The 27403-nt window shown below is 39.3% G+C and overlaps 1 protein-coding gene across 1 annotated transcript in view; it reads left to right on the top strand.

Moving 5' to 3' along the window:
- Window positions 1-27403, top strand: part of ADAMTSL1 (ADAMTS like 1) — a gene marked incomplete at its 5' end in the record, with an annotated part of 243354 nt that overhangs the window by 123710 nt on the left and 92241 nt on the right. The window contains 5 exons of the mRNA XM_083354613.1: window positions 4386-4497; window positions 7779-7917; window positions 17979-18029; window positions 21049-21253; window positions 24010-24157. Coding sequence (XP_083210739.1) covers window positions 4386-4497; window positions 7779-7917; window positions 17979-18029; window positions 21049-21253; window positions 24010-24157 — 655 coding nt within the window. The remainder of the gene's footprint in view (window positions 1-4385; window positions 4498-7778; window positions 7918-17978; window positions 18030-21048; window positions 21254-24009; window positions 24158-27403) is intronic.

Here is a 27403-nt window from a genome sequence, read left to right as displayed (position 1 = left end):
CCAGAATTCCTGAGTCAGCTGACTCAGGAATTCTGGGAGTTGAAGTCCATGGGTCATAAAAGAGCCGAGGTTGCCTACCCCTGGGATAGGTGATGGACACTGGTTATTCTGGATCGAAGCTGTTGTACTTTAATTAATCTCTTGTAAGACTTCTATGGTCTATGTAAGCAGATATAATTAACCTTAACAGGTCTCTCCAGATAGTTTTGAACTCATAGAAAAAACCTTTTATCTTATAGAAATACCTTTATTGCGTGCAAGGTCGAATACAGTGGGTGGATGCATTCAGATGACATTTGTACAGCATTTCCAAGATATTCCTGAGGTGTCTCCAAGGATAGAAGATGATAATGCTCCCAGGGTCTGCATATTGGGATCCCATGTTTTCTGCTAATGAAGCATGGCTCTCTAGGGAAAAAGGAGGAGGAAGTCCATCCCAGAAAGGGAAGGGGAAAGGAAATACGTCATAGGGTAGGAGGGTCTGACTGCCCACATTGTGATCTCTCCACACAGCCACATGGTGGCAGCACACTGGTGGTTTCACTGCTACATGATTTAGACACCAGGACCAAGACCGTTAGAGTTTCTGTCTTCCAGTTTAACTCCAGCTTCGTTGGCAGGTCCGTAATTGAGCAACACGGAAGCTTTTATTCCATCATAAGGTGAAGACAAGGCAGGAAATCCTCTTCACCTGCAAGTCATGGGTCGACCAAAAAGGTTTCAATCCATCCCCCTCTTCAGCTAATCTTGGCCTACTTGTGTGAAGCCGAGTGAATGAGAATGTGTAATTAGACAAATAAACTTATCTTTTGGGAAATTAGATTGACTGGCTAGGTAGTTAATTGGGTAGCTAATCAGTGATTGGATACGTAATTAATTGGTTAGTTTGTATTTGCAAATCAGGAATAAAATTGACAAATATTATAAGGGCTAAGTGCCCTTAAATGATGGCCTATTTCTTTTTCTCTGTGATGATTTTCAAGTAAAAAGGGTATGGATAACTTTTGGTTGTTCCCCTTACATTTCCAATGCCAACTTTGTTGCTCAAAAGATTTTGCCATATTTCTAGAGCAGATATGGATTGAGATGGATATGGATTCAGCAGAAGAATCACCATTAGCTATCGCCCATTCTATTTATCTTGCTCTGCTGGGCTGAATTGTATGGATTTTACAAATCCAGATAGCTGCAGTTGAATCTGGATGCTACTTTTTATTTACATCCATTTCGGTCTGTGCTTCCATAGGAGATATACTACTTAGCCTGTTTCAGTTGCTTGATGAAATGGCCTATGTTGAACGCAGTAAGAGAGGGAGAACATTTCTGATAATTTTCCTAAATATCTCAAATGTTTGGTGGTAAATTAACCATGATGCATTTTTGGATCATCTGGCAAGATTAGGCCTTGAAGATGCTGTTTTGTAGCAATTTTTATCTTTCCTAGGTGTGCAGAAGGGACGCAGTGGCTCAGTGGGTTAGGACGCTGAGCTTGTCGATCAGAAGGTCGGCAGTTTGGCAGGTCAAATCCCAAGTGCCGCGTAACAGAGTGAGTCCCTGTTACTCGTCCCAGCTTCTGCCAACCTAGCAGTTCCAAAGCACGTAAAAATGCAAGTACAAAAATAGGGACCACTACGGTGGGAAGGTAACAGCCTTCCGTGCGCCTTTGGCATCTAGTCATGCCGGCCACATGACCACGGAGACGTCCTCGGACAAGCGCTGGCTCTTCGGCTTTGAAACGGAGATGAGCACCCGCCCCTAAAGTTGGAAACGACTAGCATGCATGTGCGGAGGAACCTTTACCTTTAGGTGTGCAGCCTGTTCTTCAAACCCGAAGCAGATGTCCTGAGAACATCCTTAGGCTTTCCACTTTTCCTCCAAGATGTTCAATGTTAGTCAAAGCTTTAGAATGGAGTTGAGTTGAGAATGAATAAAGATTTAACTTTAAAGTCCTCTCTGATTCAGCTCTTGTTCTTATAATCTGAAAAATCTGGATGGCTATTGATTACTTATTCCTCAGTTAGGAAATGTTGCCTGATTTATGGGTCAATTTGTTCAAGGTGACTTCCTAAGTTTCTGTCACTCAGGGACCTATTTTCATATCTTCTGTGGGGATGTTACTTATTTACAAGTCAGCATGACATTTAATCAAAGTTTACAGCTATTAATTCAAAAGGAATGTAAGGAGTGGCCTATGCCTTCCAGTATTTAGTATTCCCCAAAATATGATAAATTATCTAGAAACAAAGAGGAAGACATTGAATGCTTCAGGATTTTTAGGATTATATATTGTGGTCAAGTTTTTATACCAAAGAATCAATGAAAGGGAATCTAGGCACATTGTTTAGTTAAAAACATTAGGCAACAATTCATAACTAATACTATTCACTCTTATTCTTGGTTTGGCTTTTGGGGTAGTTTAAATTTCTAAATAAGAGCAAAGATAGCCAAAAATGTTTGGTGTAAGTAGGAAATGTGAGTAATCCGGTTCAGAATCAGCTGGTCAAAATCTGATATCACACCCACTCCCACACTGCAGACACCAAAGTTCTGTCAAGTTTGTAATCATCATATTCCATCCCATGTATCCTTTTTTGAAACAATAAACATCAGTATGTTGATTCCTTTCCCCTCCTTCGCCCAGTAATGTTATTTTTTTCCATCTGTGATTAATTGCAACATATATACCCACCCGAGAGTGTTGGGGTTGGTAGTAGATGCTATATGTATAATTTCTTATTTCGTTTGAAAGAAAGATCTGCATCTGTCTTTTTTCCATGTCAGAGAAGACAGATAATCAAGCAGACAACACAACGAAAATCCTTGGGGAGACAGGTTGTTATGTCTTCCTGACTTTTGATGTGGAATTTCCCAACCCTTTCTCCTAGGCCCCATGTAATCTCTCTTCTAATTTATTATGCTCGGCCTGGGATGCCACAAACATGAAAATTTTTAAGGTTCAGGCAACACAATTTATAGTATTCTTTTTTTCCCCTTTATCTTTTCTGTTTAGTTAGCATTTTCCCCTCCAAGGCTGCTGTTAATCCGCATTCATACTGGAAATTTCAAAGAGCTAGGAGCGTTGACAGCATGTACATCTCCCTGGATTCACTGTACTTTTCTGTCATTCCAAATCCATGGGTGATTCATGTACTTCTGTCTTATGCAAAGGATTAGAAACCTTTGCTGAGCAAAATGGTAGTTATCCATACAAGAGGCCTCCTCCAATGCGTAGGAAACATGTAATGTTTCAGCTGCAGTTCCTTTTCTCCTTCTGGGAATATATATCACTATTAACTTGATTAAAAGAAAGCTTTGGGCTCCCATCAACAGACTTAAAACTTTTATATCCTTCAATGTGTCTCTCAAGCACTTCTGTCTTCCTCTTTTATGACCTCTTGCGTTTTTGCAACCTATGGATTTTGTGGTTGTGTTTCTCTTCTGTTTTTGGAGAAAAAAAATAATGCTATTTTTTCTCTGTCGGTTTCCTTTTTTTCTGGTTTATTTACTTGTTTGTTTGAACAGTAGAATGGGTTTTGAACCAAGGGAATAAGCACAGGAACTTGGTTTATATAGATACAAATCCTGGTAGCTCGGTATTATCTACATGAGCCTTTCCCAAATCCATGCAAGGGCAAAACCCACATTGGTTGGAAATCTTAGGCCTCTTGTTTCCAATGCATATACATCAGTTTGTAAATATTTGTCCTGCACTGACCAGCAGAAGTTTCTCATGTAACTGTAAGTAAATCTTTCATGAAAGTCTTTTTTTCAGCCCTGTCTTGACAACCTACGGTCCACATCTTTGCTTTTGGCTCTGATGGCTTTCCTTGAGTGCACTTTGCCAAAACAGCTTTTAGAAAAATATTAATTCTCTTTAGGATAGCATTAGGAAGCTGACAATTGTTTAGATTATCAGATGTTTAGATGTTCAGATGTTTTCATTTGCTTAATTATTTATCTGGAATAATCATCCTATTTTAAGAGATAATATTGTTCTGGAGTAATGATTCTATGACCCAAAAATAGAAGAGGCCAACCAATTACAGTAAAAATTTATTACCCATGATAACCTAGGACCCACCCTGCAAGACAAATGACAGGACTAAAAAGATTACCGTATTCATAACTTTAAAGGCAAGTATTACACTGCACATCTGTTTAAATATTTAATTGCCATTTCTCTATTTGGAAGCCACTTGGCACCAAAGAGTGTTTAATTTATGCTTCTTGATACAGAAGTTGCTTATCTGAAAATAATGGTGGAGGACTTTCACTTATTACAATGTAATTACATGTCGCTAAGATAATATGTTTTAGAAACCGTTGTTCTAATTATACGGGAATTGCAGACTAATAACTTTACCTGTAGCTTTTCTTCTTTTCAGATTCATTACGTTGGTGCTGCCGACAGTACAGTTCAGTTTATTTTCTATCAACCTATTATCCACCGTTGGAGAGAAACTGATTTTTTTCCTTGTTCTGTATCCTGTGGTGGAGGTAATGAATGATAACACTGTTTTCTGCACTGCAGTTCTAAAAAGCACTGATACACATCACCATTTTTTTATGGAAATTCCTTCCTTCCTTCCTTCCTTCCTTCCTTCCTTCCTTCCTTCCTTCCTTCCTTCCTTCCTTTTATTTTTGGTTGTAAATATTTGTAGAGCTGTGGAATATTTGAAGATGTGGAAGTGCTGATTTGTCTTTAATTACCACATGTACAGTACAATGCAGCAACCTCCAGAAAGGTCTTTGAAGAAAAAGTTATATCTCATTTTTAGCCTGCTCTTTTTAAAACAAATTGTATTTTTCTAAAGGCCAAGGTTATAGGTATCTATAATCCCTAAGTTTTAATATCACTATCCATTTATCTTGATTTGTTCCCTTATTCACAGCCTGTCTATCTTTTCCTAATTATGCCACATTTATACAATACTGATGACAATTTAAAAGTATAGTTCCTTAAATAATTGTCATATACTCAGATTTTCTGTGGTGAAAGGGGAGCTGAAGTCATGCATTTTGTTTTAATTTTTTTAAAAAAATTATTTCCTAATTGCTACCTAGTTTAATAAGGAGAATACATAAACCCAAGAAGGACAGAAGAGGTAATATACCCCCAGGGTCAGGGGACGGTTTATAATATGGATAGAGCTGTGCAAAGAACAGGTTCATGGTTTGGAACTGCTCTTTGACCTTTGATCGCTCTGGATCTTCAGATGAAAAATGAGGGTGGCAAGGCATGTCACTACAGTACATCTGGTACATGCATTGTTATTATTTGGAGTTGGTTTGATCTGGCTGAAAAGTTTTTAAAAACCATCCTATAGTTCAGGCACGTCAAACTCGCGACGTCAGGTGACTTCGCACGACGTATTGGGACCTTTTCCCCATTGCCAGCAATGGGGAAGGCGCGGTTTTGGCATGACGCATCCCGCCCGCGGGCCGGCAGTTTGACATGCCTGCGGCATAGTTGAATTTCGCTGCCCAGGTAGCATAGCTATCATTTAATCGAGGCAAAAAGTTGTTTTACTGATCCTGTACTATATTCATTGTCAGACCTGTTGCCATACGTTAAATAAATAAATAAGTTGTCAGACCTGTAGCTGGCTTAAAGCATGACATCCAAGTTATTAGTTCTCCTAAATCAAACGGAGGGGGAAAGGTTAATAACTTTTGGTGCATACAGAGCACTATATGTAATGACTTCTTAGTGCACTTGAAAGCCTATGGTTTGACCTTTCCACCGAAGGCATAATAATTTTTGAGGACTCCATTTCACTCTAGTAATTGTCACCACGGCTCATAAATAAAGCCTCACGGGGAGCTATCCAGCCTTTGTGGTCAAGAAGAGCAGCACCTTCTCTGCAGAAAAGACAATTGGCTTCTGGTAATTGAAACGAGATAACCACAGCTGATACTCCCATATAGGAAATTAGAGATGGGAAATGAGAAAAATGCACAGAAGGAGGCTTCCATTGAAGAATGCAAAGCTGGCCTTCAAGGGAAAAGATAAATCACCCAGAACTTATGAGTAGCTAGAGAGAGCTTGTGCTTTCTTTTTTATTTCTTTATTGTGTTCATTTTCTATCCTCGCTCTTAGAAGTCCAAGATTTGTATAGGGGGGGGGGGAAAGAAGCAATCTCTGGTGCATTAAATCACTAAAAGAGAAGCATAAAATATCACATGGCGTGAGTTAAGTAGAAGCAAGGAATCATCTTTCATATACAGACAAGCACAGCCAAATTACAAGCGACACCGCTTCTACCAACTGCAAACAGAATTCATCAACTTTGAATGATAATTTATGTGCATTTGATTTACCTTTCAGTTATGCATCTGAAGTTAAAGATATGTAATACAGTATAGGATATTCGAATTCTATTCTTAAGATGTATATTCAGGTATGAACCTACTCAGGGGTAGGCAACCTCGGCTCTTTTATGACTCATGGACTTCAACTCCCAGAATTCCTGAGTCAGCTGACTCAGGAATTCTGGGAGTTGAAGTCCATGAGTCATAAAAGAGCCAAGGTTGACTACTCCTGTACTAGGTGAACAGTCACAGAGGCATCTTATTGATAATGGATGGAAACTGATCCAGCGTTGTGCAGTAAAATAGACTTAAGATACATAGTAAAAACACCAATAACTAGCTAACTGTGTGTGAGAGAGATGATTTGTATCCCTTTGTGTGTGTGTGTGTGTGTGTGTGTGTTCGTGTGTCCATATGTGTGTGTTACATACACTGGTTCATGTAACACAACCCTACCTACAATGGCCCTTAGCTTCCACAAAAGTTTTAAAGTATCATTTCCCTTGGCTGGAACACTGCCATCACTGTTTGTTCCCTTCTCTGATAACATTTTAAAAAAATTGTTTATTTTTTATTTTAAGTTGTTTTTATAAGAAAAAAACACTATGTAAAAATCACTATGGAAATTGTACATTGGCTATAAATCAACATGCTTTTAATTGTATGATCCAGGCTAATGAGATATCTTATGCTAGCAGATACGGTGATGCTTAGAAGGAGTATGTGCTGTGTTTCAGTTTTGCATTACAAACCATAAATGACATTTCTTGTAGGAATGTTACTATTCCAAATTTTAATCAGTCTCTCCATCTACATAATACTAACGCTCTCCTATCCATTTGTAACCTGTAGTTAGCCCAAATGGTGCATCAGAGCACAAACATTTTTGAATCAAGATGCCTGAAACCTGCATGTCAGGCATGTCAAACTGCCAGCCTGCGGGCTGGATGCATCATACTGAAACCGTGCATACCCCATTGCCGGCAATGGGGGAAAAATTCCGATACGTTGAGCAACGTCACGTGACGTCGCGGGTTTGACATGCCTGTGCTAACTGAAAGTATGCAAAATCTAGGGCCCATTATTCCTGTGTCGAAATACGAAGGGTCATCCTACCAGTTGTATTCGCAAAACTGTTGGCTGCCGTAGCTTCACCAGAGTCAGTTGCCATCACCTGAGTGTGATTTCCAATGCTCCCTGCTAGTTTCCCGCAATCAAAGTCAATGGAGAAGCCTGCAGGAAGCTGAAAGGTACCCTCCCCCCCACACACACACTGCTTTTTTTGGTCCACCTGTGGTCATTCTGTTTCTCTGTTTGGGTAAGGAAATATCTCTGAAAGAATGACCCAGTGGGTTGCTTAGTGTGACCTAATTGTTATTCAGATCCACAGATGATACTTGCTTGTTGATGTGGAACTACATAGCTGTCTTTTATCTTTACTCCGTCTGAATTTTTTTCCCCCAAAGGTTATCAGCTTACATCTGCTGAATGCTATGATCTGAGAAGCAGTCGAGTGGTAGCTGATCAGTATTGCCACTATTACCCTGAAAACATCAAGCCCAAGCCGAAACTTCAAGAGTGCAACCTAGATCCTTGTCCAGCAAGGTACATCAGTTAGCAATTTGGAGACATGTTTTATTTTATACTGAAATACTAGCAGGTTAATTATTTTCTTTTTTAAAACTTTTCAGAGCTTTGTTAAGATTCTTTAGTAGAACGTGGATAGAATGTTTTGTGTTACCTTTGGTCAGCAACAACAACAACAACAAAAGTGTCTCGCTAATCAGTATTTCCTCAGCTAGCAAACATCTCTAAAGCTTCAGAAAACTCATCTGGCATAACGTAAAAGAAGGAATTGAGGTCAGCCGGGTTCTTTTTTAATGGGATCGTTTTTGAATGTACATTCAGAAATTTAATTTTTTAATCATGTTAGGAGAACAGCCTTGTCCTTGACTTACAACAGTCCCAGTGGTGGGATTCAAGTATGTGAACAACCAGTTTTCTGTGTGGATGCCACTTCCGGAAGTCCGTTCTGGGCCTGGGCAACAAAAAATTAGCTACCGGTTCTGCCGAACTGGTGCGAACCGGCTGAATCCCACCACTGAACAGTCCACTTAGTGCTGTTCAACAGCACAGAAAAAAAAGTGACTTATGACCATTTTTCACACTTAACAACCGTTGTGGCATTCCCATGGTCACATGATCAAAATTCAGAGGCTTGGCAACCGAATCAGATTTCTGACAATTACAGCGTCCCAGGATCACCTGATCACTTTTTGCGACCTTCTGACAAGCAAAATCAATGGGGAAGCCAGATTCACTTAACAATCCTGTTACTAAATTAAACCACTGCAGTGATTCACTTAACAAATGTGGTAAGAAAAGTCGTACAATGGAGCAAAACTCATGTAACAAATACCTTGTTTAGCAACAGAAATGTTGGGCTGAGTTGTTGTAAGTTGAGCACTACCTGTAAAGTCATAATAATTTAGAAGATGAACTAAGCAAGCTAATTCACAGATTATACAATAGCAGGAGAGATTTAAAAGGTAACATTTTCTATTTTAAAAATATCTTAGTACACTTTGTAATCGTATTTTATATTGAAATTTCAGCTTAAAAGTTGAACTAAAAAGGAAAGAAAAAAATAGAACAATATGGAAAGAGAGTGCAAACAGGAGAAATGTGTTCTGTACCAGCCTGCTACCGGCCCTACAGCAAAAGCAGGGACAACCCCTTTACAAACGGCAAGAGGCTGGAATAAAGCCTGCCAAATTTATTACCACAAAAACAAACGGAACAAGACAAACCAAGAAACAGGAGCTTTAAGAAACATGAACTATCCAAGCGGTTGCCTTCAGCAAACCACCCTCCCACACATTCCCCTTATATAGAGTTCAGGGTGTGGCTTCTCTCTGCCTCCTTCCGAGGAGCCCCATTGCCTTCCTCTGTTTACTCCTAATTGACTGCCTCCTGCGTCGGGCGTCCTTGAACAGGGCCAGCTGTGGGTCATCTTCATCCACGCTGTCAGGCCCACACAGCTGGGTCTCTGTGGTGACCAAGTGGGAGGGGCCTGGCTGAGGGCTCTCATCAGCAAGATCTTCAACCCCCTCAGCAAGGTCTTCAACACCCCCCTCCTCCTCTGAGTCGTCCGACCCAACTGCCGAACCCACAGGCTGACCCTGAATCACAACAAAATGTAAACTGAATGCACTATTGGATTCAAGCATGAGCCAAGAATAGTAGCCACAGAAAATATATATAAAGAGGACGAACAGAGCCGTGTGAATAGTTTTGTTTTCTGCAGTCTCACAGAAAGAAGTTCCTGTGGCCTGTAGAAAATATGTAGCCTTCCATATAAGCCTCACACAGCACTGGACTGTCTGGGAGGGGAAAAAATTATATCATGTACAAGACTTGGTTAGAGTACAGATACGATCCACGCTCTGAATTCTGAACAAGTCTGATAATTAGAAGAATTGGAGCCCATGTATTGTATTTGCCCATCAACACCTTGCTCTCCGAAAGAGGTCAAAGCAGGGGTAGATAATCCCTGTTGTTGTTATTGTTATAACAGATGACTCACATATTCCATTTATTTCTGAAAATTTATCTTGTTATTTTCCGATTGAATTTTGTATACAGGCTTGATCGTTCAAAGGAAGACGTGTTGAGAGAGGTAGCTGCATGGCGCAGGCTAATTAAGAGAAGGGGAGAGAGAGAGAGAGATCAAAAAATCCTTCTGAACAGAGGCTAGGAGTAATACACCACAGATCTGTGTGGCTGAGAAGGATCCCGGGTGTGCAGGGTAGTTGGCGGAGATTGGACAGTGAGGATTGTTGTTGTTGTTAGTTGCGAAGTCGTGTCCAACCCATCGCGGTGAGGATACAGTGAGGATACAGCAGTGTAAACAACAACAACAACAAAAAAAACAAATTACATGTCCATACAAATCAAAATGGCACTGATTGGCATTAAAAAGAGAGGCATTATGAACCTTTTAAAAGCACAAAGGCAATGTGCTTGATAAAGACCTGTCCGACCTTTGCCGACACAGTTCCAGTTTATGATGAGATAGCAGATGCAGAATCTTGTAGCTAAGGAAATCTCTTCCTCTTCAATATGTTTATGACAACAGCTTGCCCCTTGCACTGGAGAGATGATTGTAATGGCGCCGTTATGGTTTGGGATGGCTAAAGATAATTTAATGTTAGAAAGATACGGATGCAGTAGTGCAGGCTAACGCGCTGCTCGCTCCAGGAGTTCAATTCTGACTGGCTCAAGGTTGACTCAGCTTTCCATGCAATCTGAGGTCATTAAAATGAGGAGCCAGATTGTTGGGGGCAATAGGCTGACTCTGTAAACTGCTGAGAGAGGGCTGTAAAGCACTGTGAAGTGGTATATAAGTTTATGTGCTATTGCTACATAAGTTGTTTGCAGTATGAACTTCATTATCAGTCATTTGAATCCTGGCTTTTTCAGAGGATGGTGGGAAGGAGGGCTTGAGTGGGAGGTTCAAAAGTAGTTAACCCTTCTTTGACACAGGGCATGAGAGCTACGTGCCCTCTCTTAGAGAAGCCATATCTCGATCCAGCCTTATATCAAAACTATTATCTTATCTCCAACCTGCCAATTTGGAGAAGATTGTAGAGAAGAAAGTGGTGGTTCAGTCAAAGAGGGCCTTAGATGAAGTGGATTATCTAAATCTTTTTCAATCCAGATTCAGACTGGACGTGAAATCAAAGCAGCAATGATCATTCTGGTTACATGATCTACATCAGGACTTTTGAGGATGATAACTCTCCTGCTCCTGATAGGACTTCCAGCAAGTTGAAATAATATTGATCATACTTATGTGGGGGATCCTTTCCTACTGTAGCAGTGGTTCCAGTCCCTATTTGGGTAGGGAGGAGGCACAATTTAACCAAGGTACTACAGGGCTCAGTTATTTATCCTACTACTGTAACAACTATATGAAACCCCTAAGGATGACCAACTATCAGTTTGAGGTAAGGTATCATTACATTTTCATACCAGTTTGATTATTTTCCTGTTCAGCTCTTGGGAGACAGATGTCCATAACCTGTTGACTTTCATCTCTGACCTGGATGGGGTAGTACGTCCTCATTCAAGGGTGGTGTGCAACTTGGGGGAGGGCTTCCTGGATTGTCAGCTCTTCCTCAATGAACAGGTGATAGCTGTGGCCAGGAAGGCCTTTGCGCAGCTCCGTCTGAAGTTGCACCTTTTCCTAGATTAGGGGATTCTTCAGAAACTCATTTGTGCCCTGGTCACCTCATGGCTCATCCACTGCAGTGCACTCCAGGCGACACTGCCCTTGAAGATGACCTGGAAGTTATAGCTGTTCCATAATGCAGCTATTACTAAGCAGCAATGGGCAGGCCTTGGAATGCCCATGTAACACTTTTGCTTCACGAGCTGCACTAATTGCCAGTTTGTTTCCAGGTGTGATTCAAGATGCTGGTTGTTACCTGTAAGGCCTACCTGGCATAGGGCCTGTTTACTTCAGAGACCGTATATCTCCCTGTGTCTGCCCTGCTGAACCAATCTGGCGGGGTTGATATGTTCTGAATTTTTTCAATTAATGCCATCTAACAGGAGATCAGAAGCTTCCTTTCTCTATAGTGGCACCTGCCCTATGGAATTAGGTTTCCTCCTTGAGATCTATACGGCCCCCATTCTGCTAGTATTTTGAAGGGTCTGAAGACCTGGCTCTACAACCAGACTGGTTAGGATGACTGAAGCCTCCTTTTAACCTCAGTTGTTTTTTTGTTTTTTTTTGTTTTTTGTTTCCACGTGGGTTGTAAAGTAACAGAAAAAGAAGAGGGCAAAGTGCTTGGGATTTTAGAATCCAAACATATAAGCACCTGCCACATAACATTCCCGCCTCAACAATTATCAATAAGAAAGACAAAAAAGTCTGGAGAGTGGACATGGCAGTACTTGGAGACAGCAGAAGAGAAGAGAAAAAACTGGAGAAAATCACAAGATACAAAGTCCTGCAAATAAAAGTAGAATGCCTGTGGCAAAAGAAAGCAAAGATAGTATCAATAGTAATAGGTGCAGTCCCAAAACATCTGGAGCAGCACTTGAATATTATCGGCATTGATGAAATCACCACCAGTCAGTGGCACTTTTGCTTGGAGCAGCTTATACCTTCCAACAGTACCTTTAACGCTATCAAAACAATAACATCTGCCTTTCACAGGTCCTTGAGAAGGACTTAATAGGTGGATAAAAGTGTCAAATCTAGTCGAAACATCTGGCTGACTGTGTGACGAGCCATGATAATAATTATGACGATTTTATAATATATTTAAAGCTGAGGCTTCCTTGGAGTTCTCTTTGGTTGAGAAAAAAAGTATATGGATAAGTACTTATTTCTATTCAAACCTCTTAGCTACTACAATTTGGGATGATTATGAGAAGATGGGATAATAAATAAAGGCACAAGTAAAGAAAGCATCCCATTTGACACATTGCCTCATAAAGCACAAGCAGAGACAGAGCAAGAATACTTTTCTTTGTCCCCATTCCACCATTAACTATTCACAGAGGGAGAATGATTAAAAGGGCATTTGATATGCAAATATTTGGATATTCTTCCAATGTAAAATGACTTTGGAGACTGCGGGTTTTGAGCAGAGAAACTAGAAAGAAAAAAGCTTAATCCTTCTGTTGCTTTCTGCTCAAAACAAAACAGTAGATTCCAGGCTCCTGTGCTCGATAGAATATGGGTCTCTTATCCAATGTGAGAAGGAAAGGGCTATATTTTAGTGTTTATTATGGATAAAAACATGGACTGGGAAAATCCTGAGAGACTGCTTTCCGTACTAGTTACAGAGGTCCCTTCAGTTTATTTCAAACTGGCAGATTCTGCTGGAAATTTCTTCACCACTTTCCCCTTACTCTGTCATCACAATACTGAAATGTACTTGAATACTGTAGATAGTAATAATAAGGCAAACTAACAAGCAAGTACTGGAACGGATAACACCAGACGTATCACTAGAAGGCAAAATCACGAAACTCCGTCTCACTTACTTTGACCGTGTCATGCGGGGGAATTCACTGGAGAAAAGCAATTATGTTCGGAAGAGTTAGCGGTAAAAGGAAACCAGCCCATCAGAGAACACGGTGGCTGGACACTATCAAAGCTGACAACAGACAGAAACTCAAAGAAATAGTGCAAGATTGGAAGATGTGGAGAGACCTGGCCATAGAATAGCCAAGAGTTGGACACAGCTGGATAGATATCATCATCATCATCATCATCAAGGCAAATGTAACAGCAAATTCATCTTCCTATCTCCATTACATCCATGTTCAGAAGACCAATCATAAATGAGATATTTTGTACAATAAGAACTTCTGCAAGTTTAAAATATGTCGATGGTTCAGTCTAAAGAAGAGTTAGCTGCCCTTACAAGCCACAGTTACTAGGACCTGATGTGTACCAGAGGAACAGAAGTACGGCTACTTTGTAGAGGGTAGAGAATACGGCTGGATCCTTATTCTGGACCGTGTGAGTCATTAAGAGTTGGGACATCCTGCATCCCAAACTATTTATTTGGTGATTCTTTTGATCTTTCAGTAGAGAGCTTTCTCCCTCGTGTAGATTGTATTTAAATAGATAGCAGTAATGAAGCAAATATTACAGGAATTGCAGATCCCTGGTTTAGTTTGTTTGCATAAATGGAAAGGAAGAATCCTCTTGATGTAATTTTCCTGCTTCCCAGGTTTAAAGCTGTTAATATATAAAAAAGAAAAGAAAAGCAGAGGTTTAACCTGTTTGCAGGCAAAATGCTTGACAACGAATGATATGAAAAGAGAAGTATGTAAATGAAGCCCGTGTTTAGATCTGTTGTGTCAACATGAATTAAACCAATATAGGAAATTGATCTGAAGGATCAATTTAAAGGATGTCTCTTAAAAACTACTCCTCTTACTGGTTCGTATGTGGAATAAAGTTAATCTTTGGGGGAAAGCAGATATGGACACTTTAGGACTTTTCTGAAAAGGTCCCTTTTAGGCTAAACAATAATTGCAGTGACAATGTATTACTGCTTAGTCAACATTAGTAGTGGCTTTAAATTTTTATTGATCTGTTTTTGAGGTTGAAGAGCTCAGTCTCTAAAGTTGTTGTTCTCTGCACAGTCTAACTCATCAAAATAGATTTTTATCTTTTCTGCTTTGTATATAGGAGAGAGAGAGAGAAAATATGCTATATATATATATATATATATATGGATCTTTGGTTATTCGGGTTTTTTCCCGCGTAGAACTAAAGGTGTAGGGGCGACGTTTCGACGGAATCCCATCCGTCATCATCAGGCTGGAGGCTTCTGCTTCCTTCTGGAAGCCTCCAGCCTGATGATGACGGATGGGATTCCGTCGAAACGTCGCCCCTACACCTTTAGTTCTACGCGGGGAAAAAACCCGAATAACCAAAGATCCACATACGAACACCCGCGAAAACCTCAGAAAACAAATATATATATATATATATATATATATATATATATATATATATATATATATATATATATATATATATATATATATATATATATATATATATATATATATATTCTCTTTCCTGTTTCTCTGTTTAAAGCAATTTTACATGTTCTCAATAATTTAGGAAGTTAAAGTGCTTACCCCTCAACTATGGCATTTGTGAACAGGAAATAATAATAAAAAACACATTTTCTATATTTTTCATTTATCAGAACTATGCAAGCTTTCTCAGGAGGGAATAACGTTCAGATATTCACAGACAGAGAGAGAGAGAGAGACACTCAGAGAGACATACACAGAGACACCACAGTTCCTACTGTTGGGAAACTGATAGCTTTTCTATTAGGAAGAGCAAGGTTGATGTTTAAAAGAGACAGAAGCAGCCCCTGCCTTTCTTGAATCACTGCCATTTTCCATCTGTTGGGGGACAGAGTTGTAAATATTGTGAACCCCCTAAACTAATATTCTGACCTTAGGTGCACTGGAAGATACTACCCTCTTACTGGTTGCAGTTCGGTTCATTAATGTACACGGAGGGATGCCAGCTTACCTGTTGCCTATGTTTGGCTGGCACAATAAACATAAGAAGATAAGCAATGATTACAGGAACAGTTCCCAATCATGGTAAGTTCCTGCAATTATTGAACTATCACTATGGGGAAAAATAAAAAAGAATTGCCATCGTGAATTAGCAAAATTGGCCTCCGTGAAATAAGTCATGCCAACTTTACTGTTCAGTTTGGATCACACCTGGGATATTATACTCACTGTATGGTTTGGTACCATACAACATGTAGTAACCTCAACCTAAATCTAAAGAGATGAGTGTTTTAGTAGCTAGAGGATAGTTTCATACTATAGTGAACCTTTGATCTATTGGATCTCAACTTAGCAAGCTTTGAATTTGATGGACAAAATCTGTTCATGTACTTTTGTGTATGCTTCTGTACGTGGGCAAAATCCCACTTGCCATTTTATATATGCATAAAGTTCCATTCAGTCTTAATGGGAAATCTGCTTTAAGTTATTATTTGTTTCTTTCTTTCTGCCACCGGCCAAAAGCTTAGCAATATGAACAGTTGACCAGATAAGTACTTTTACATTTTAATTTTTGGTGTAAAATTTCTATGGAAGCAGTGGTTTTCAGAGAGGATATTTTAGGCTAACTCACTTCAAATAGTTGGCCATTAGATTCTTGTAGGAATTAAAGTGTTGTCAGACTTCACCAGATTATTTAGCAATAAATTCTGAGTCTTTAGAACAGGAGAAGCTCCTCTGACTTGACATGGCTTAGATCAGTTGATCATTGCAAATAAAAATGAAGTAATCTGTTGTGTATATGCACACACACACACAAACACATTTGTGTTTGTATCACACCACACAGGCAGATGGGCAAAGAAGATCTGGGAACATATATGTCAGTGTCAGAGTTTAAATCCTAGCCTTTTTCTCCTATTGTTTTGAGACAGTGGAGTTTTGATAATTCTTTTCCTAGTCTTGAAAATTGGAGATAACTACTCCCTTTTTATATTAATATATCTGTGTGATCTGTGAATCATCGATTCCTGCTTCACCAGCAGCAGTCCTCATAGTAGTGGACATTAGATAGCCAATAAGGTAATCCAATTGTATAGCATGTAGGTACAGTGAATAAATGGTGCACTTTTTGTAGATTTAACCTGTTACATGTTCAATACCTATGTAGAAATGCAGTTACCGGTATATAGTCAAGCTTCAACAGACGTAACAGATAACCAGCCTCATTTTATATTTATTCCTGAGGAATTCAGAAATAGGTGCTTATGAAATTACATCGAGTATCATGTTCCAGACAGAATATTGCTACTCGGTAACAGCAAAATGCTTCTGCTAGATCACATATCCAATGAATGTTATTGACAAGTGGGGGGGTATCCCATGGACCAGGGGTAGGCAACTTTGGCTCTTTTATGACTCGTGGACTTCAACTCCCAGAATTCCACAGCCAGCATAGCTGGCTTAGGAATTCTGGGAGTTGAAGTCCACGAGTCATAAAAGAGCCAAGGTTGCCTACCCCTGCCATGGACTATTCACGTTTTTCTGTTTGGTATAAAAATGAAAATTGTAATGAGTTAAATGACTACAGTTGACAAGGAACGTTTGGCCAAAATTGGTCAAAGGACTAATTCCATACTACAGTACTTTTAGGATTTTGACTTCAGTGCAGTCAAGTGGAAGATTAGTTAAGATGAATCTTATTGCTTGTTTCTCGTGTGGAGTAAAACCTTCAGTTTAGTAAAAATACCCAACTGAAGCATTTAACAAATTGAGCTTGACAAACAGCCTCTGTTCATACAGCTTTGCGTGGTTGATGTTATAACAATATTGGTCTTTTGTTGTTGATTTTATTATTTGCCATTGCTTTTTCCATGATAATTTTTCTAGATGAATATTTAATTATTAAAGAGAGCCATCAGGGTATAGACTGATAATGAATATTCTCATTTGGTGATACAAAATATGTGGAAATCATATGATCCAAATTATAATGGTTGTTAGATTTTTCAGATTCAAACAAAGCAACCCAACCAAAAATAATGCACAGAAGAATCTTTAAACATTAAGGTTTTATGTGGAATTATTATATTACAATTTTATGAAATCAGTAGAGAGCATTTTTGTTTTTCAGTAAATAATGGTGAGCAAGATTTAATATTCTTCCCCCATACCCACCCATTTTCTCTTACTCTGACTTTATATTTAAGTTTTAATATAGTGTTTTCTCCATTTAATACATGTAGATTTAATTCCTTGTCTTTTTTATATGGAGAAATTACAGTTCTCTGTTCTTACTCATAAAAAATGCATTAATTCTCTTCCTCTCATAATTTTAATTCTAGAAAGCTTGTTGCTAGATATTTCCATGTTTATTATGGTGCTCATATGAACTAATTAATTAGGCTATATCAATTCATGAGATCTTTTGCAAAATAGTGTCTGGTTCCTTATATTTTGTCTGTAGATTGTAGCAACGAGTAGAATGAGTTAATTATCTAATGCTATGTTTTTGTATAATGTAATCATTTAGTGTTTATTTTATTGTGTGTACCTTCTACTCAGAGGGTTGGCATTATTGTTCCTAACAGTGATGGATACAAGCAGATCATGCCCTATGACCTCTACCATCCTCTTCCTCGGTATGTAAACCAAATGCTCTATTTAGCAATAAGAAAATATGTTTTTGTGTTTTATTGGCAAGCTAACAGAGTGACAGTCATTCACCAGTCACATGTTCTTAATTCTGGTGCTTTTTCTGCATTGTTTTCTGTTTTTCTTTACAATTCAAGCAAAAGGCAACTTTCTTTTGTCCTAAGTATTTATACAGAATAATTGTTCATGACACAAAAATCAAGGGTGTTTTTTTTCCTCCACTGGAAAGTTCACATGAGACTAAGATAAAATTTCATAGTCTTCCTCCTTATGTGGCAGCATTAATAAATTTACTAAGTGAACACTTGAATTTTCATTGGATTTATCTTCTTAGTTGCCTTTGTAGTCCAGTCATTAAAAATTGTATTTAAGGACATTTTTCATAACATTAAGAAGTTTTGACAGTTATCTCTTTTTCAGAATTATCATCTTCATTTAAAATATTCAAAAACAAAATTTCATGACTCACATAAATCAGTTGTTTGAGACCTTAGTGTCAGGCTGATGCTATTGAATACCAGATCTATCAATAAAGACCTTCTTGGTCATTGATCTAATTGTACACAGAAATATAGAGATGGTGTCTTATCACTGAAACCTAGTGAGTAGGATGAAGATACAGTATACCTATTTGGATTTCATGGGTTGCATCAGTCTCAACCCCAAAGAAGCAGAGGTCAAGTGGCATTGTGTCTAGGGCCCAGGGGTAGGCAACCTCGTCTCTTTTATGACTCGTGGACCTCAACTCCCAGAATTCATGAGTCAGTCCATGAGTCATAAAAGAGCCGAGGTTGCCTACCCATGCCTCTAGGCAGATCCTGATGATAACTGGAGCTCTGTCCTATAGGTATCTGGTGTGGGCCCCTATATATGCAGTGGGGTTAAGAGAGAAGCCAGGAATTTTTCTCTTGTACCATCTTTCCAACTGTAGTAGCATCCCTGCTTGAACCATCTTGTGTTGGTACGCATGTACACATATAAATGTATATGCTTAGGGGGAAAAGAGAACATATGATTTCTGATTACTGCACTAAAGAATTAATAATGTACTGTATTGTTCAAAATACATTAAAATGCTTTCAAATCTTCAACAGCTGAATCACCAATATAGGTGAAACAATTCTTTTTAATGGAGTGTCCCATTAACTCCCACAGAATATAGTTTAAGTAATTGCAAATAAACAGTTTTTCCCCTCTTTGGTAAGTTTCACTGTTGGTTTTTTACACGATCCTGTTCCTTCTGAATTCTTTTACGAATAAATATTATTTGATTCCAAGAATCAGGAAGAATATCACTGAGTGCTTTAAAATCATTCTAGTTTTTTAAAGAGTCCAAAAATTAGCCAAATATACATTTTGGATGTGTTAGAATGGTGCCTTTCTGAGTTCTGGGAGTTTCAGAACTCATCTGAAGCACACTAGATTGGGGAAACCTGCCAAAGCTATTTTAATTATTTGCTGGTAGTCCTCGGCAGTTTTTTTTTAGTGACCTTTCAAAGTTACAACGGCACTGAAAAAAGTGACATACGGCCGTTTTTCACAGTTACAACCTTTCCAGCATCCCCATGATCATGCGATCCAAATTCAGATGCTTGGCAACTGGTTCATATTTATGACGGTTGCAGGGTCCCGAGATCATGTAATCACCTTTTGAGACCTTCTGATAAGCAAAGTCAATGGGGAAGCCAAGTTCACTTAGCAACCGGGTTACTAACTGAGACAAGAAAAGTCGTAAAACGGGGCAAAATTCATTTAACAAATGTCTCACTTAACAACAGAAAATTTGAGCTCAGTTGTAGACTACCTCTGTTTAAGAAAATTTATACGGCTGCCCACTCACTCTCAGTGACTCTGGTGTACAAAAATAAAAACCCAATATACAAACAATAAAGAATACCCTCCATCCCGCTCTGTGTTCCTAGGCCCATTGGCAAAGCTAGGTCTTCAGGGCCTTGCGCAAATGTCAAAAGTGAGGGCCAATCTAATCTCCGCAGGGATGATATTCCAAAAGGAGGGCGCCATCACAGAGAAGGGCCTTCTTCTGAATCCCGACAGATGTACGTCCTTACAAGAGGAGACCTGCAACATTCCCAGCCTCCCTGCTCTGGTGGGTCAGTAGATATGACTAGGAAAAGATGGTCCTTCAGATAACCTGGTCCCAAGCCATGTAGCTCATGAAAGGTGACAACCGGCACCTTGAATTGTACCTGGAAGCAGATTGGCAGCTAATGCAACTCCTGCAGGAGAGATGACATCTGTGCACATCTGGGTCTGCTCAAGACCATGTGGGCCGCTGCATTTTGAACCAATGTGAGCTTCCTGATACTTTTCAAGGGCAGCCCCATATAGAGAGCATTGCAATAGTCAAGATTGGAAGTGACTAGGGCAGGGGTAGGCAACCTCGGCTCTTTTATGACTCATGGACCTCAACTCCCAGAATTCCTGAGACAGCATGGCTCAGGAATTCTGGGAGTTGAAGTCCATGAGTCATAAAAGAGCCGAGGTTGCCTACCCCTGGACTAGGGCATGAGTGACATACATACACATACACACAGAGAGAGAGAGAGAGGCATATTGTACATACATACTACAGTATTTGGAAAATCTACAGGTAATAAAGAAGAAGAGCTTCAAAGTTTCTTTAGCATTATATAGAGTAGTGTGCGGCTATTGAAGGGAATTCCAATTTCCTATGAAAGTTAGGAAGATGGTAAAGGACAGGACGGCCTGGAGGAACATTGTCCATGGGGTCGCGATGGGTTGGACACGACTTCGCAACTAACAGCATGAAAAATACAGTAGCTTACTTAGTTTATGTCATGTTACAAACTCATTCTTAAACTCAATCTTTTTTTATCAGAATTGGACATTTCAAAGCCAAGTATTGGCTGATGGACCATTGGATATGTAAGCAAGTAACAGGGCAGGGCCACGACAGACTAAAGTACTTGTGGTTACACAGACCAGATATGGTGCCTTTCCTCTGAACTGTATGTTGTTTTGAAGGTGGGAAAGCACCCCGTGGACTGCCTGCTCTTCTTCCTGTGGGGGAGGCATTCAAAGCCGCACAATCTCTTGCGTGGAGGAAGACATCCAGGGATTGGTCAGCTCTGTGGAGGAGTGGAAGTGCATGTACACTCCCAAGATGCCCATTGTCCAGCCTTGCAACATTTTTGATTGTCCTAAGTGGCTGGCTCAGGAATGGTCTCCGGTAATTACCTTCTTTTCATTATTGAAGTATATATTTATAAAGTAGCCGAAATAAGGTCATTGAAATGTCTGTATTATGAAAATACTTACAAATCTGTCAGCATTAGTATACATATATAAGTACAGGAATGGGAAAAAAGGCTAGTTTAATTAAAGGATATGCAGGGCAAGTTTGTAGACATGCTCAGGCCTAATGATGATGATGGTGGTGGAAGGGACCTTGGAGGTCATCTTGTCCAACCCCCTGCTCAGGTAGGAAACCCTATACCATTTCAGACAAATGGCTGTCCAATCTCTTCTTAAAAACTTCCAGTGTTGGAGCATCCATAGCTTCTGGAGGCAGGTTGTTCCACTGATTAATTTTCTTATCAGGAAGTTTCTCCTTAGTTCTAGGCTGCTTCTCTCCTTGATTAGTTTCCATCCGTTGCTTCTTGTCCTGCCTTCGGGCACTTTGGAGAATAGCTTGACTCCCTCTTCTTTGCGGCAGCCCCTGAAATATTGGAATACTGCTATCATGTCGCCCCTCGCCCTTCTCTTCGTTCAACTAAGGTAAAGGTAAAGGTTCCCCTGCACATGCGTGCTAGTCGTTTCCAACTCTAGGGGCCGGTGCTCATCTCCATTTCAAAGCCAAAGAGACGTCTCCATGGTCATGTGGCCGGCATGACTAGATGCCAAGGCGTATGGAACGCTGTTACCTTCCCACCATAGTGGTTCCTATTTTTATACTTGCATTTTTTACGTGCTTTTGAACTGCTAAGTTGGCAGAAGCTGGGATGAGTAACAGGCGCTCACTCTGTTATGCGGCACTTGGGATTTGACCCGCCAGACTGCCGACCATTTGATCGACAAGCTCAGCATCCTAACCCACTGAGCCACCGCGTCCCTTTCGTTAAACTACATATACCCAATTCCAGCAGCTGTTCCTTCTATTGTATGTTTTAGCCTTCACTCTCCTAATCATCTTTGTTGCCCAGTTTGGTCTTTCAGGTCTTCCAATGGTGTATCCATTGTTGCGGTAATCAGCTCCATCAACCATCATTGCTGGTTGATCTCTTCTCTTCTCCTTTCTTTCCCAGGATCATGGACTTCTTAAGGGAGTTGGTTTTCTCCTAATGTGTCCAAAATATAATAATTTGATCCTGGCGATTTGTGAGAACTCTGTGATTCATTCGTTTGTTTTGTTTTCATCCATGATATTCTTGACTCTTCTTCAGTACCAAAGTTCAAAAGCATCAAATGTTCTTTCTATCATGCTTCTTCAAAGACCAGCTTTTGCTTCTCTGGAATGTTGCATGGACAACCATTGTCCACACAATTCTGATCTTTGTAGGTACAGGCCAGGGGTAGGCAATCTCGGCTCTTTTATAACTCATGGACTTCAACTCCCAGAATTCCTGAGCCAGCATGGCTGGCTCAGGAATTCTGGGAGTTGAAGTCCATGAGTCATAAAAGAGCCGAGGTTGCCTACCCCTGGTATAGGCTCATCAGGGTATCTGGATATTTTTCTAAGGCTTTCATTGCCGCCTTACCAACCACTGGTCTTTTTTATATATTTTTTATTGCTGACTCCTTTACTGTTGATAGTCAATCCTAAAAGGTAACAGTTGCCCACCTTCTTCATTGTCAGTTCTAAGGTCCTAAACCCTCAGTTTCAGAAAGTGAAGGGAGCTAAGATGAAAGGAATTGCTTTTCAGTAGCAGCAGCACCTTTCTGAACAATCTCCCAGAGATCAGACTGCCTGCCTCCCTTTTTGATTAAGTTCAGAAAGATGCTGAAAATTGCACTGTTCCATAGAACATTCTAGTTAGGTTTGACCTTTTTTATTTATTTTTTTATTGATTAATTGCATTTGGGGGGTGGAATTTTTTTAAAATTGCTTCTCATTGTTATTTTGATTTTGACCACGAATGTTTTAATTTTGTCTGCGTCATGTAAACTGTTGAGAATTTATTTTGATTGCAGAAGGATACAGATAAGTAAATAATGCACTGATTTGCCTATGTGGTAGAGAGTTTTAGGTGGCTGTAGGCCAAAAATGTAAATGCTGAAGTGTTTGATCAGTAAGAGAAAGAGGAAGAGAACCACCAGCAAACAACAACAATATATCAGAAGAAAATCTCCACTAAAAATTTGCCTTGTAGTATCTGAGAGGCTTTCTCCTTGGCAAAAGAGAATTCTTGAATTTCTCTTGGTGGTATATTCTGAAAATTACTTTATTGATGGGGTAATGAACAACAGTCATGCATTACGTACATCTTTCCATCAGTCTGAAACCTCCTTGGCTAGTACACTTCCCAATCTGAAAAAAAGGCCAGCCGGAAGAGTTGCATCAGACTGTCTTCCTTCAGATTTAATTGGAAGTTGGGAAGCTGGGTGGACTGCAAACTAATGGAGACATGTGGTTCATCAAAAGAAAAAACATTCATGACTAATTAATAGTCATCTTGTGACCAAATAAATGCACAAGCACCACCCACTGCCCGTATAATTTTCACTAAAAATGCTTTCTCAATAGAAAGCTATTTTCAAAAGCAATTTTTTTTCTTTGTTTCAATTGAATGATAATTATTTTCCACAGTATTAATGCCAACAATGGGATTGGCAGTTGGTATCAAAAGCCAATGCAAACCAAACATTTGGATGGTTGACGATATCTTTCGGGTTCTGTTTCTCTTCCCCATGGCCAGTTAAGGGATTTAGCGGCAAATTTATTCATGGTCATTAATGGAATTTAATCGACGCTGGTTTTCCTTTCAGTGCACAGTGACCTGTGGGCAGGGCTTGAGGTATCGAGTAGTTCTCTGCATTGATCATCGAGGGATGCATACCGGTGGCTGCAGTCCTAAAACAAAACCGCACATCAAAGAGGAATGCATTGTCCCTACTCCGTGCTACAAGCCAAAAGGTAAATTAACCAGCAGCCTAATCCTGGCAAGCAGTTACTGAAAATAAGTGCATTTTTCCCCAGTGTGAAGATGATTGCACTTTTGGGTTGTGCAGTTGAGAGCTTATATGCCTTAGGCTTCATTTATTGAGCCAATACTGATTGTCATGCTTTGAGAAACAGAGATTTCCTGGCAGGAACTCTAAGCCTATGTAATCACTCTAAGGTCTACTTGTCTGTAATATGGCATCTTTATGGATGGAAGAAAGACAGAGGAAAAGAAACGCTATTACCACAAAGCAAGTAAGAGGGCTAATATATTTTGGTAATAAAATTAGGGACAAATCACTCTTGAGCAGATATGGATCCACTGATCAAGAGTTTAACTTATAAGATCCCTAAAATTGAATTCAGGCTCTAGTAATCACTTCTCTCCTGAACTAACTTACCAACCTTTGGCTGAAAAGTATTGATCCATTAGCCATTATTATGTTCTGCAAGTGAATTGTTAATTTTTGCCAAGTGCTACTAAAGAAAAAAATAGGTTTTCCTCATAAATGCCTTTCAGGAATTAATGATAGCATAAATACCTCATTATAATTCTGTGTAATAAGAAGACTACAGTTGCTGTGATTATGGTTATTTAAAAAGCAGGATCCATCTTTGCAGTCAGAATGCAAATAATATCTATAAGTAAGTAAAGTTGCCATGAACCACAGGATGGGTGGCAAATAAATTTAATAGTAAATGAAGTGTTAAAAAATGACAAAACAAAGTTGGAAATTGTCTGTACAAGACATCTTTTTTTTAATTCAATGGGGAGGGAAGTGAAATAAATTGCTTCTTGCATCCTTTAATTAACAAACAATTTAGCTTTATTTAACTAATAGAAAGTTGTTTTCTATTAAGGCTGAGAGAGGTACCCAACAGCGGCTTGATCAGTCTTTTTCAGGTTTTTAATAGACACTAACTGACTGGTAAGCAGTAGGATGTGTAGCACTTCAAAGTCTGTCTCCAAAAAATGCTTTGGAGCACATGGGAGTACAAATGTAGCATTTTTCTACAACACCTAAAGTAGCTACATCTTTTAGTGGGATCCCAAGAGAGAGCACTACAGAATGTCAGTACTGGTTTATTTGTGTTCTTCATGCCACATGACAATCTATCTGCAATGGAAATCAAGATTATTCCCCCCCAAACAACATGGAGGATTATAGGGCTACCTCTCTGCTTCCATAGGGAACATGTGATAGGTTTGTTCAGTTACACATCCAATCATCCCTAATTAACATGTCTTGTCTAACAAAGAGAAAGACTAGGGGTGATATGATAGAAGTCTTCCATTACTTGAGGGGCTGGAAGAACGGGGTCAACCTATTCCCCAAAGCATCTGAGGGCAAGACAAAAAGTAATAGATGGAAGATCATTAAAGAGAGATCCAACCTAGGACTAAGGAGAAATTTCTTGCCTCCAGATGTTTCGGGTATTCCATCATTGGAGGTTTTCAAGAAGAGAGACTGGACAGTTTCTTGTCTGGAATTGTATACAGTCTCCTTTTTTCCCTTTTCTAATGTTCAATTTCTGTGTTGGGTAAGATGGGAAAGAGAGCTCATAAACAACAATGCCTGGATTGGCTGCTTCCATTAGTGAGAATGTAGATTTCTATAACAGGTTTGCCCAGGATATAACATATGTAAATTTATTTATATATTTATTTATTACATGCTTGCTCAGTCAATCCAGTTCAATTCAATTCAAGCGCTAAAGCAAGGATAGAGAAGCTTTGACTCAAGTGTCTAATCAGACCTTAAAGGTTGAGTAGTCTGATCAAGTAAGAATTCTCTGCCTCACCCAAAGTCCCATCTCTTTTCTAACTCCACCATCTCCATTCCCAACTGGGTTTGTGCTAACAAATGCTCTTATAATACTCTGCCTTTCTCCTTCAAAAGAGAAGCATAAGCCATATGGGAAGCATGTTGCTCTTTTATTTCCCAATAGGAATCTTGTTTTATAGATCCAGGCCAAACCAATTTGCTTCACACCTATCCTCCAGGTTCTTCTACATAGAGAAGAATTTAGGAAACTATAGTTCCTTGTGTTCCTGTTCCATGCACAAGCAGGCTTAAATGATGTAGCAGAGTAGTCTGAGTTTATTTTGTTCAGTGAAGTGTGGGTCTAGTGTCCTTCAACTGAATCCAGTACCCTGATCCTGCACCAAAGAGAAGTATGCCTTTAAACAACTCTAAGGTTGATGATTTTCGCTTCAGACTGTTTTCTATCATATATTTAATTTCACCTTGAAAGAGCCTTCATGGCAGATTTGGGGGGGTGGGGGGGCAATATGATAGGAAGGAAAGTTCAGAAGTATTTCTGGATGAATGTCACATTCTGCATGGTCTCTAAACTTCAAATTCTAATACTAAAGATAGATTATTCAATGTCAATTGAATGTGTTGTATTGAGTTTACTGAGTCCTCTAATAAATTAGTGCAGCTACATTTAATCCTTAAGTCAAACTTGTTAGGAAAGTTATTGATTGAATAGTTTAAAAGAAGAAGATCCTATGAAAGATGATTTAGTAAGATCAGAGGAGAAAACAAAAGTGTATCATAACATATTTATAGCATGGTATTCATATGGCTTTTACAAATAGTACAATAAGCCATTAGCCCTGAATCCGGATGATTTCATATTCATTTAGAGTGTGCCTATCAATTTGCTATGGGTTGATTTTCATACCTTTTTCTTTTGACCTTCAAGGGCCAGTGCAGCTCCATAGTTTAATACAGATTTATGTTCCCACGAGAACATAATTTGGCTCTTCAACTGAGTATTTTATCAAATACTTTTAATGCATTTCTCTGATACCAATCTTGGAGAGGAAAGATAGAGAACAGCGCTGCTTTATCTCAAAAATGACAGTAAAACTATTCAGCTCGGTCTTTGAATCCACAATGCTGATGAACGGATAAACTCTGGCTAGAAGGGCATCGCTGAACTATTTTAAGTTTTCTGTTCGTTGAACCATCATTCATCACATCTGCATTTTCTTCTATGTCATAATAAGCTATCAAAGTGGAATACAGCAGAACCCTTTTTATAGACTGTAAAAATTGTTGCCACTTTTTTTTTTTTCATTTTCAGCCAAGCAGGGCTAAACTGCGTAGGACTACTAACTTGGAATGACTTTGTACGCTTCAAAGAAAAGTATACTTGTGTACAGTACTTCCTATCACTAATAATAATCATCTTCTCCATTCTGGAGGT

Source organism: Vipera ursinii, assembly GCF_947247035.1.
Source record: "Vipera ursinii genome assembly, chromosome: 2".
Taxonomy (NCBI): Eukaryota; Metazoa; Chordata; class Lepidosauria; order Squamata; family Viperidae; genus Vipera; species Vipera ursinii.
This window is presented reverse-complemented; position numbering and strand designations above follow the sequence as displayed.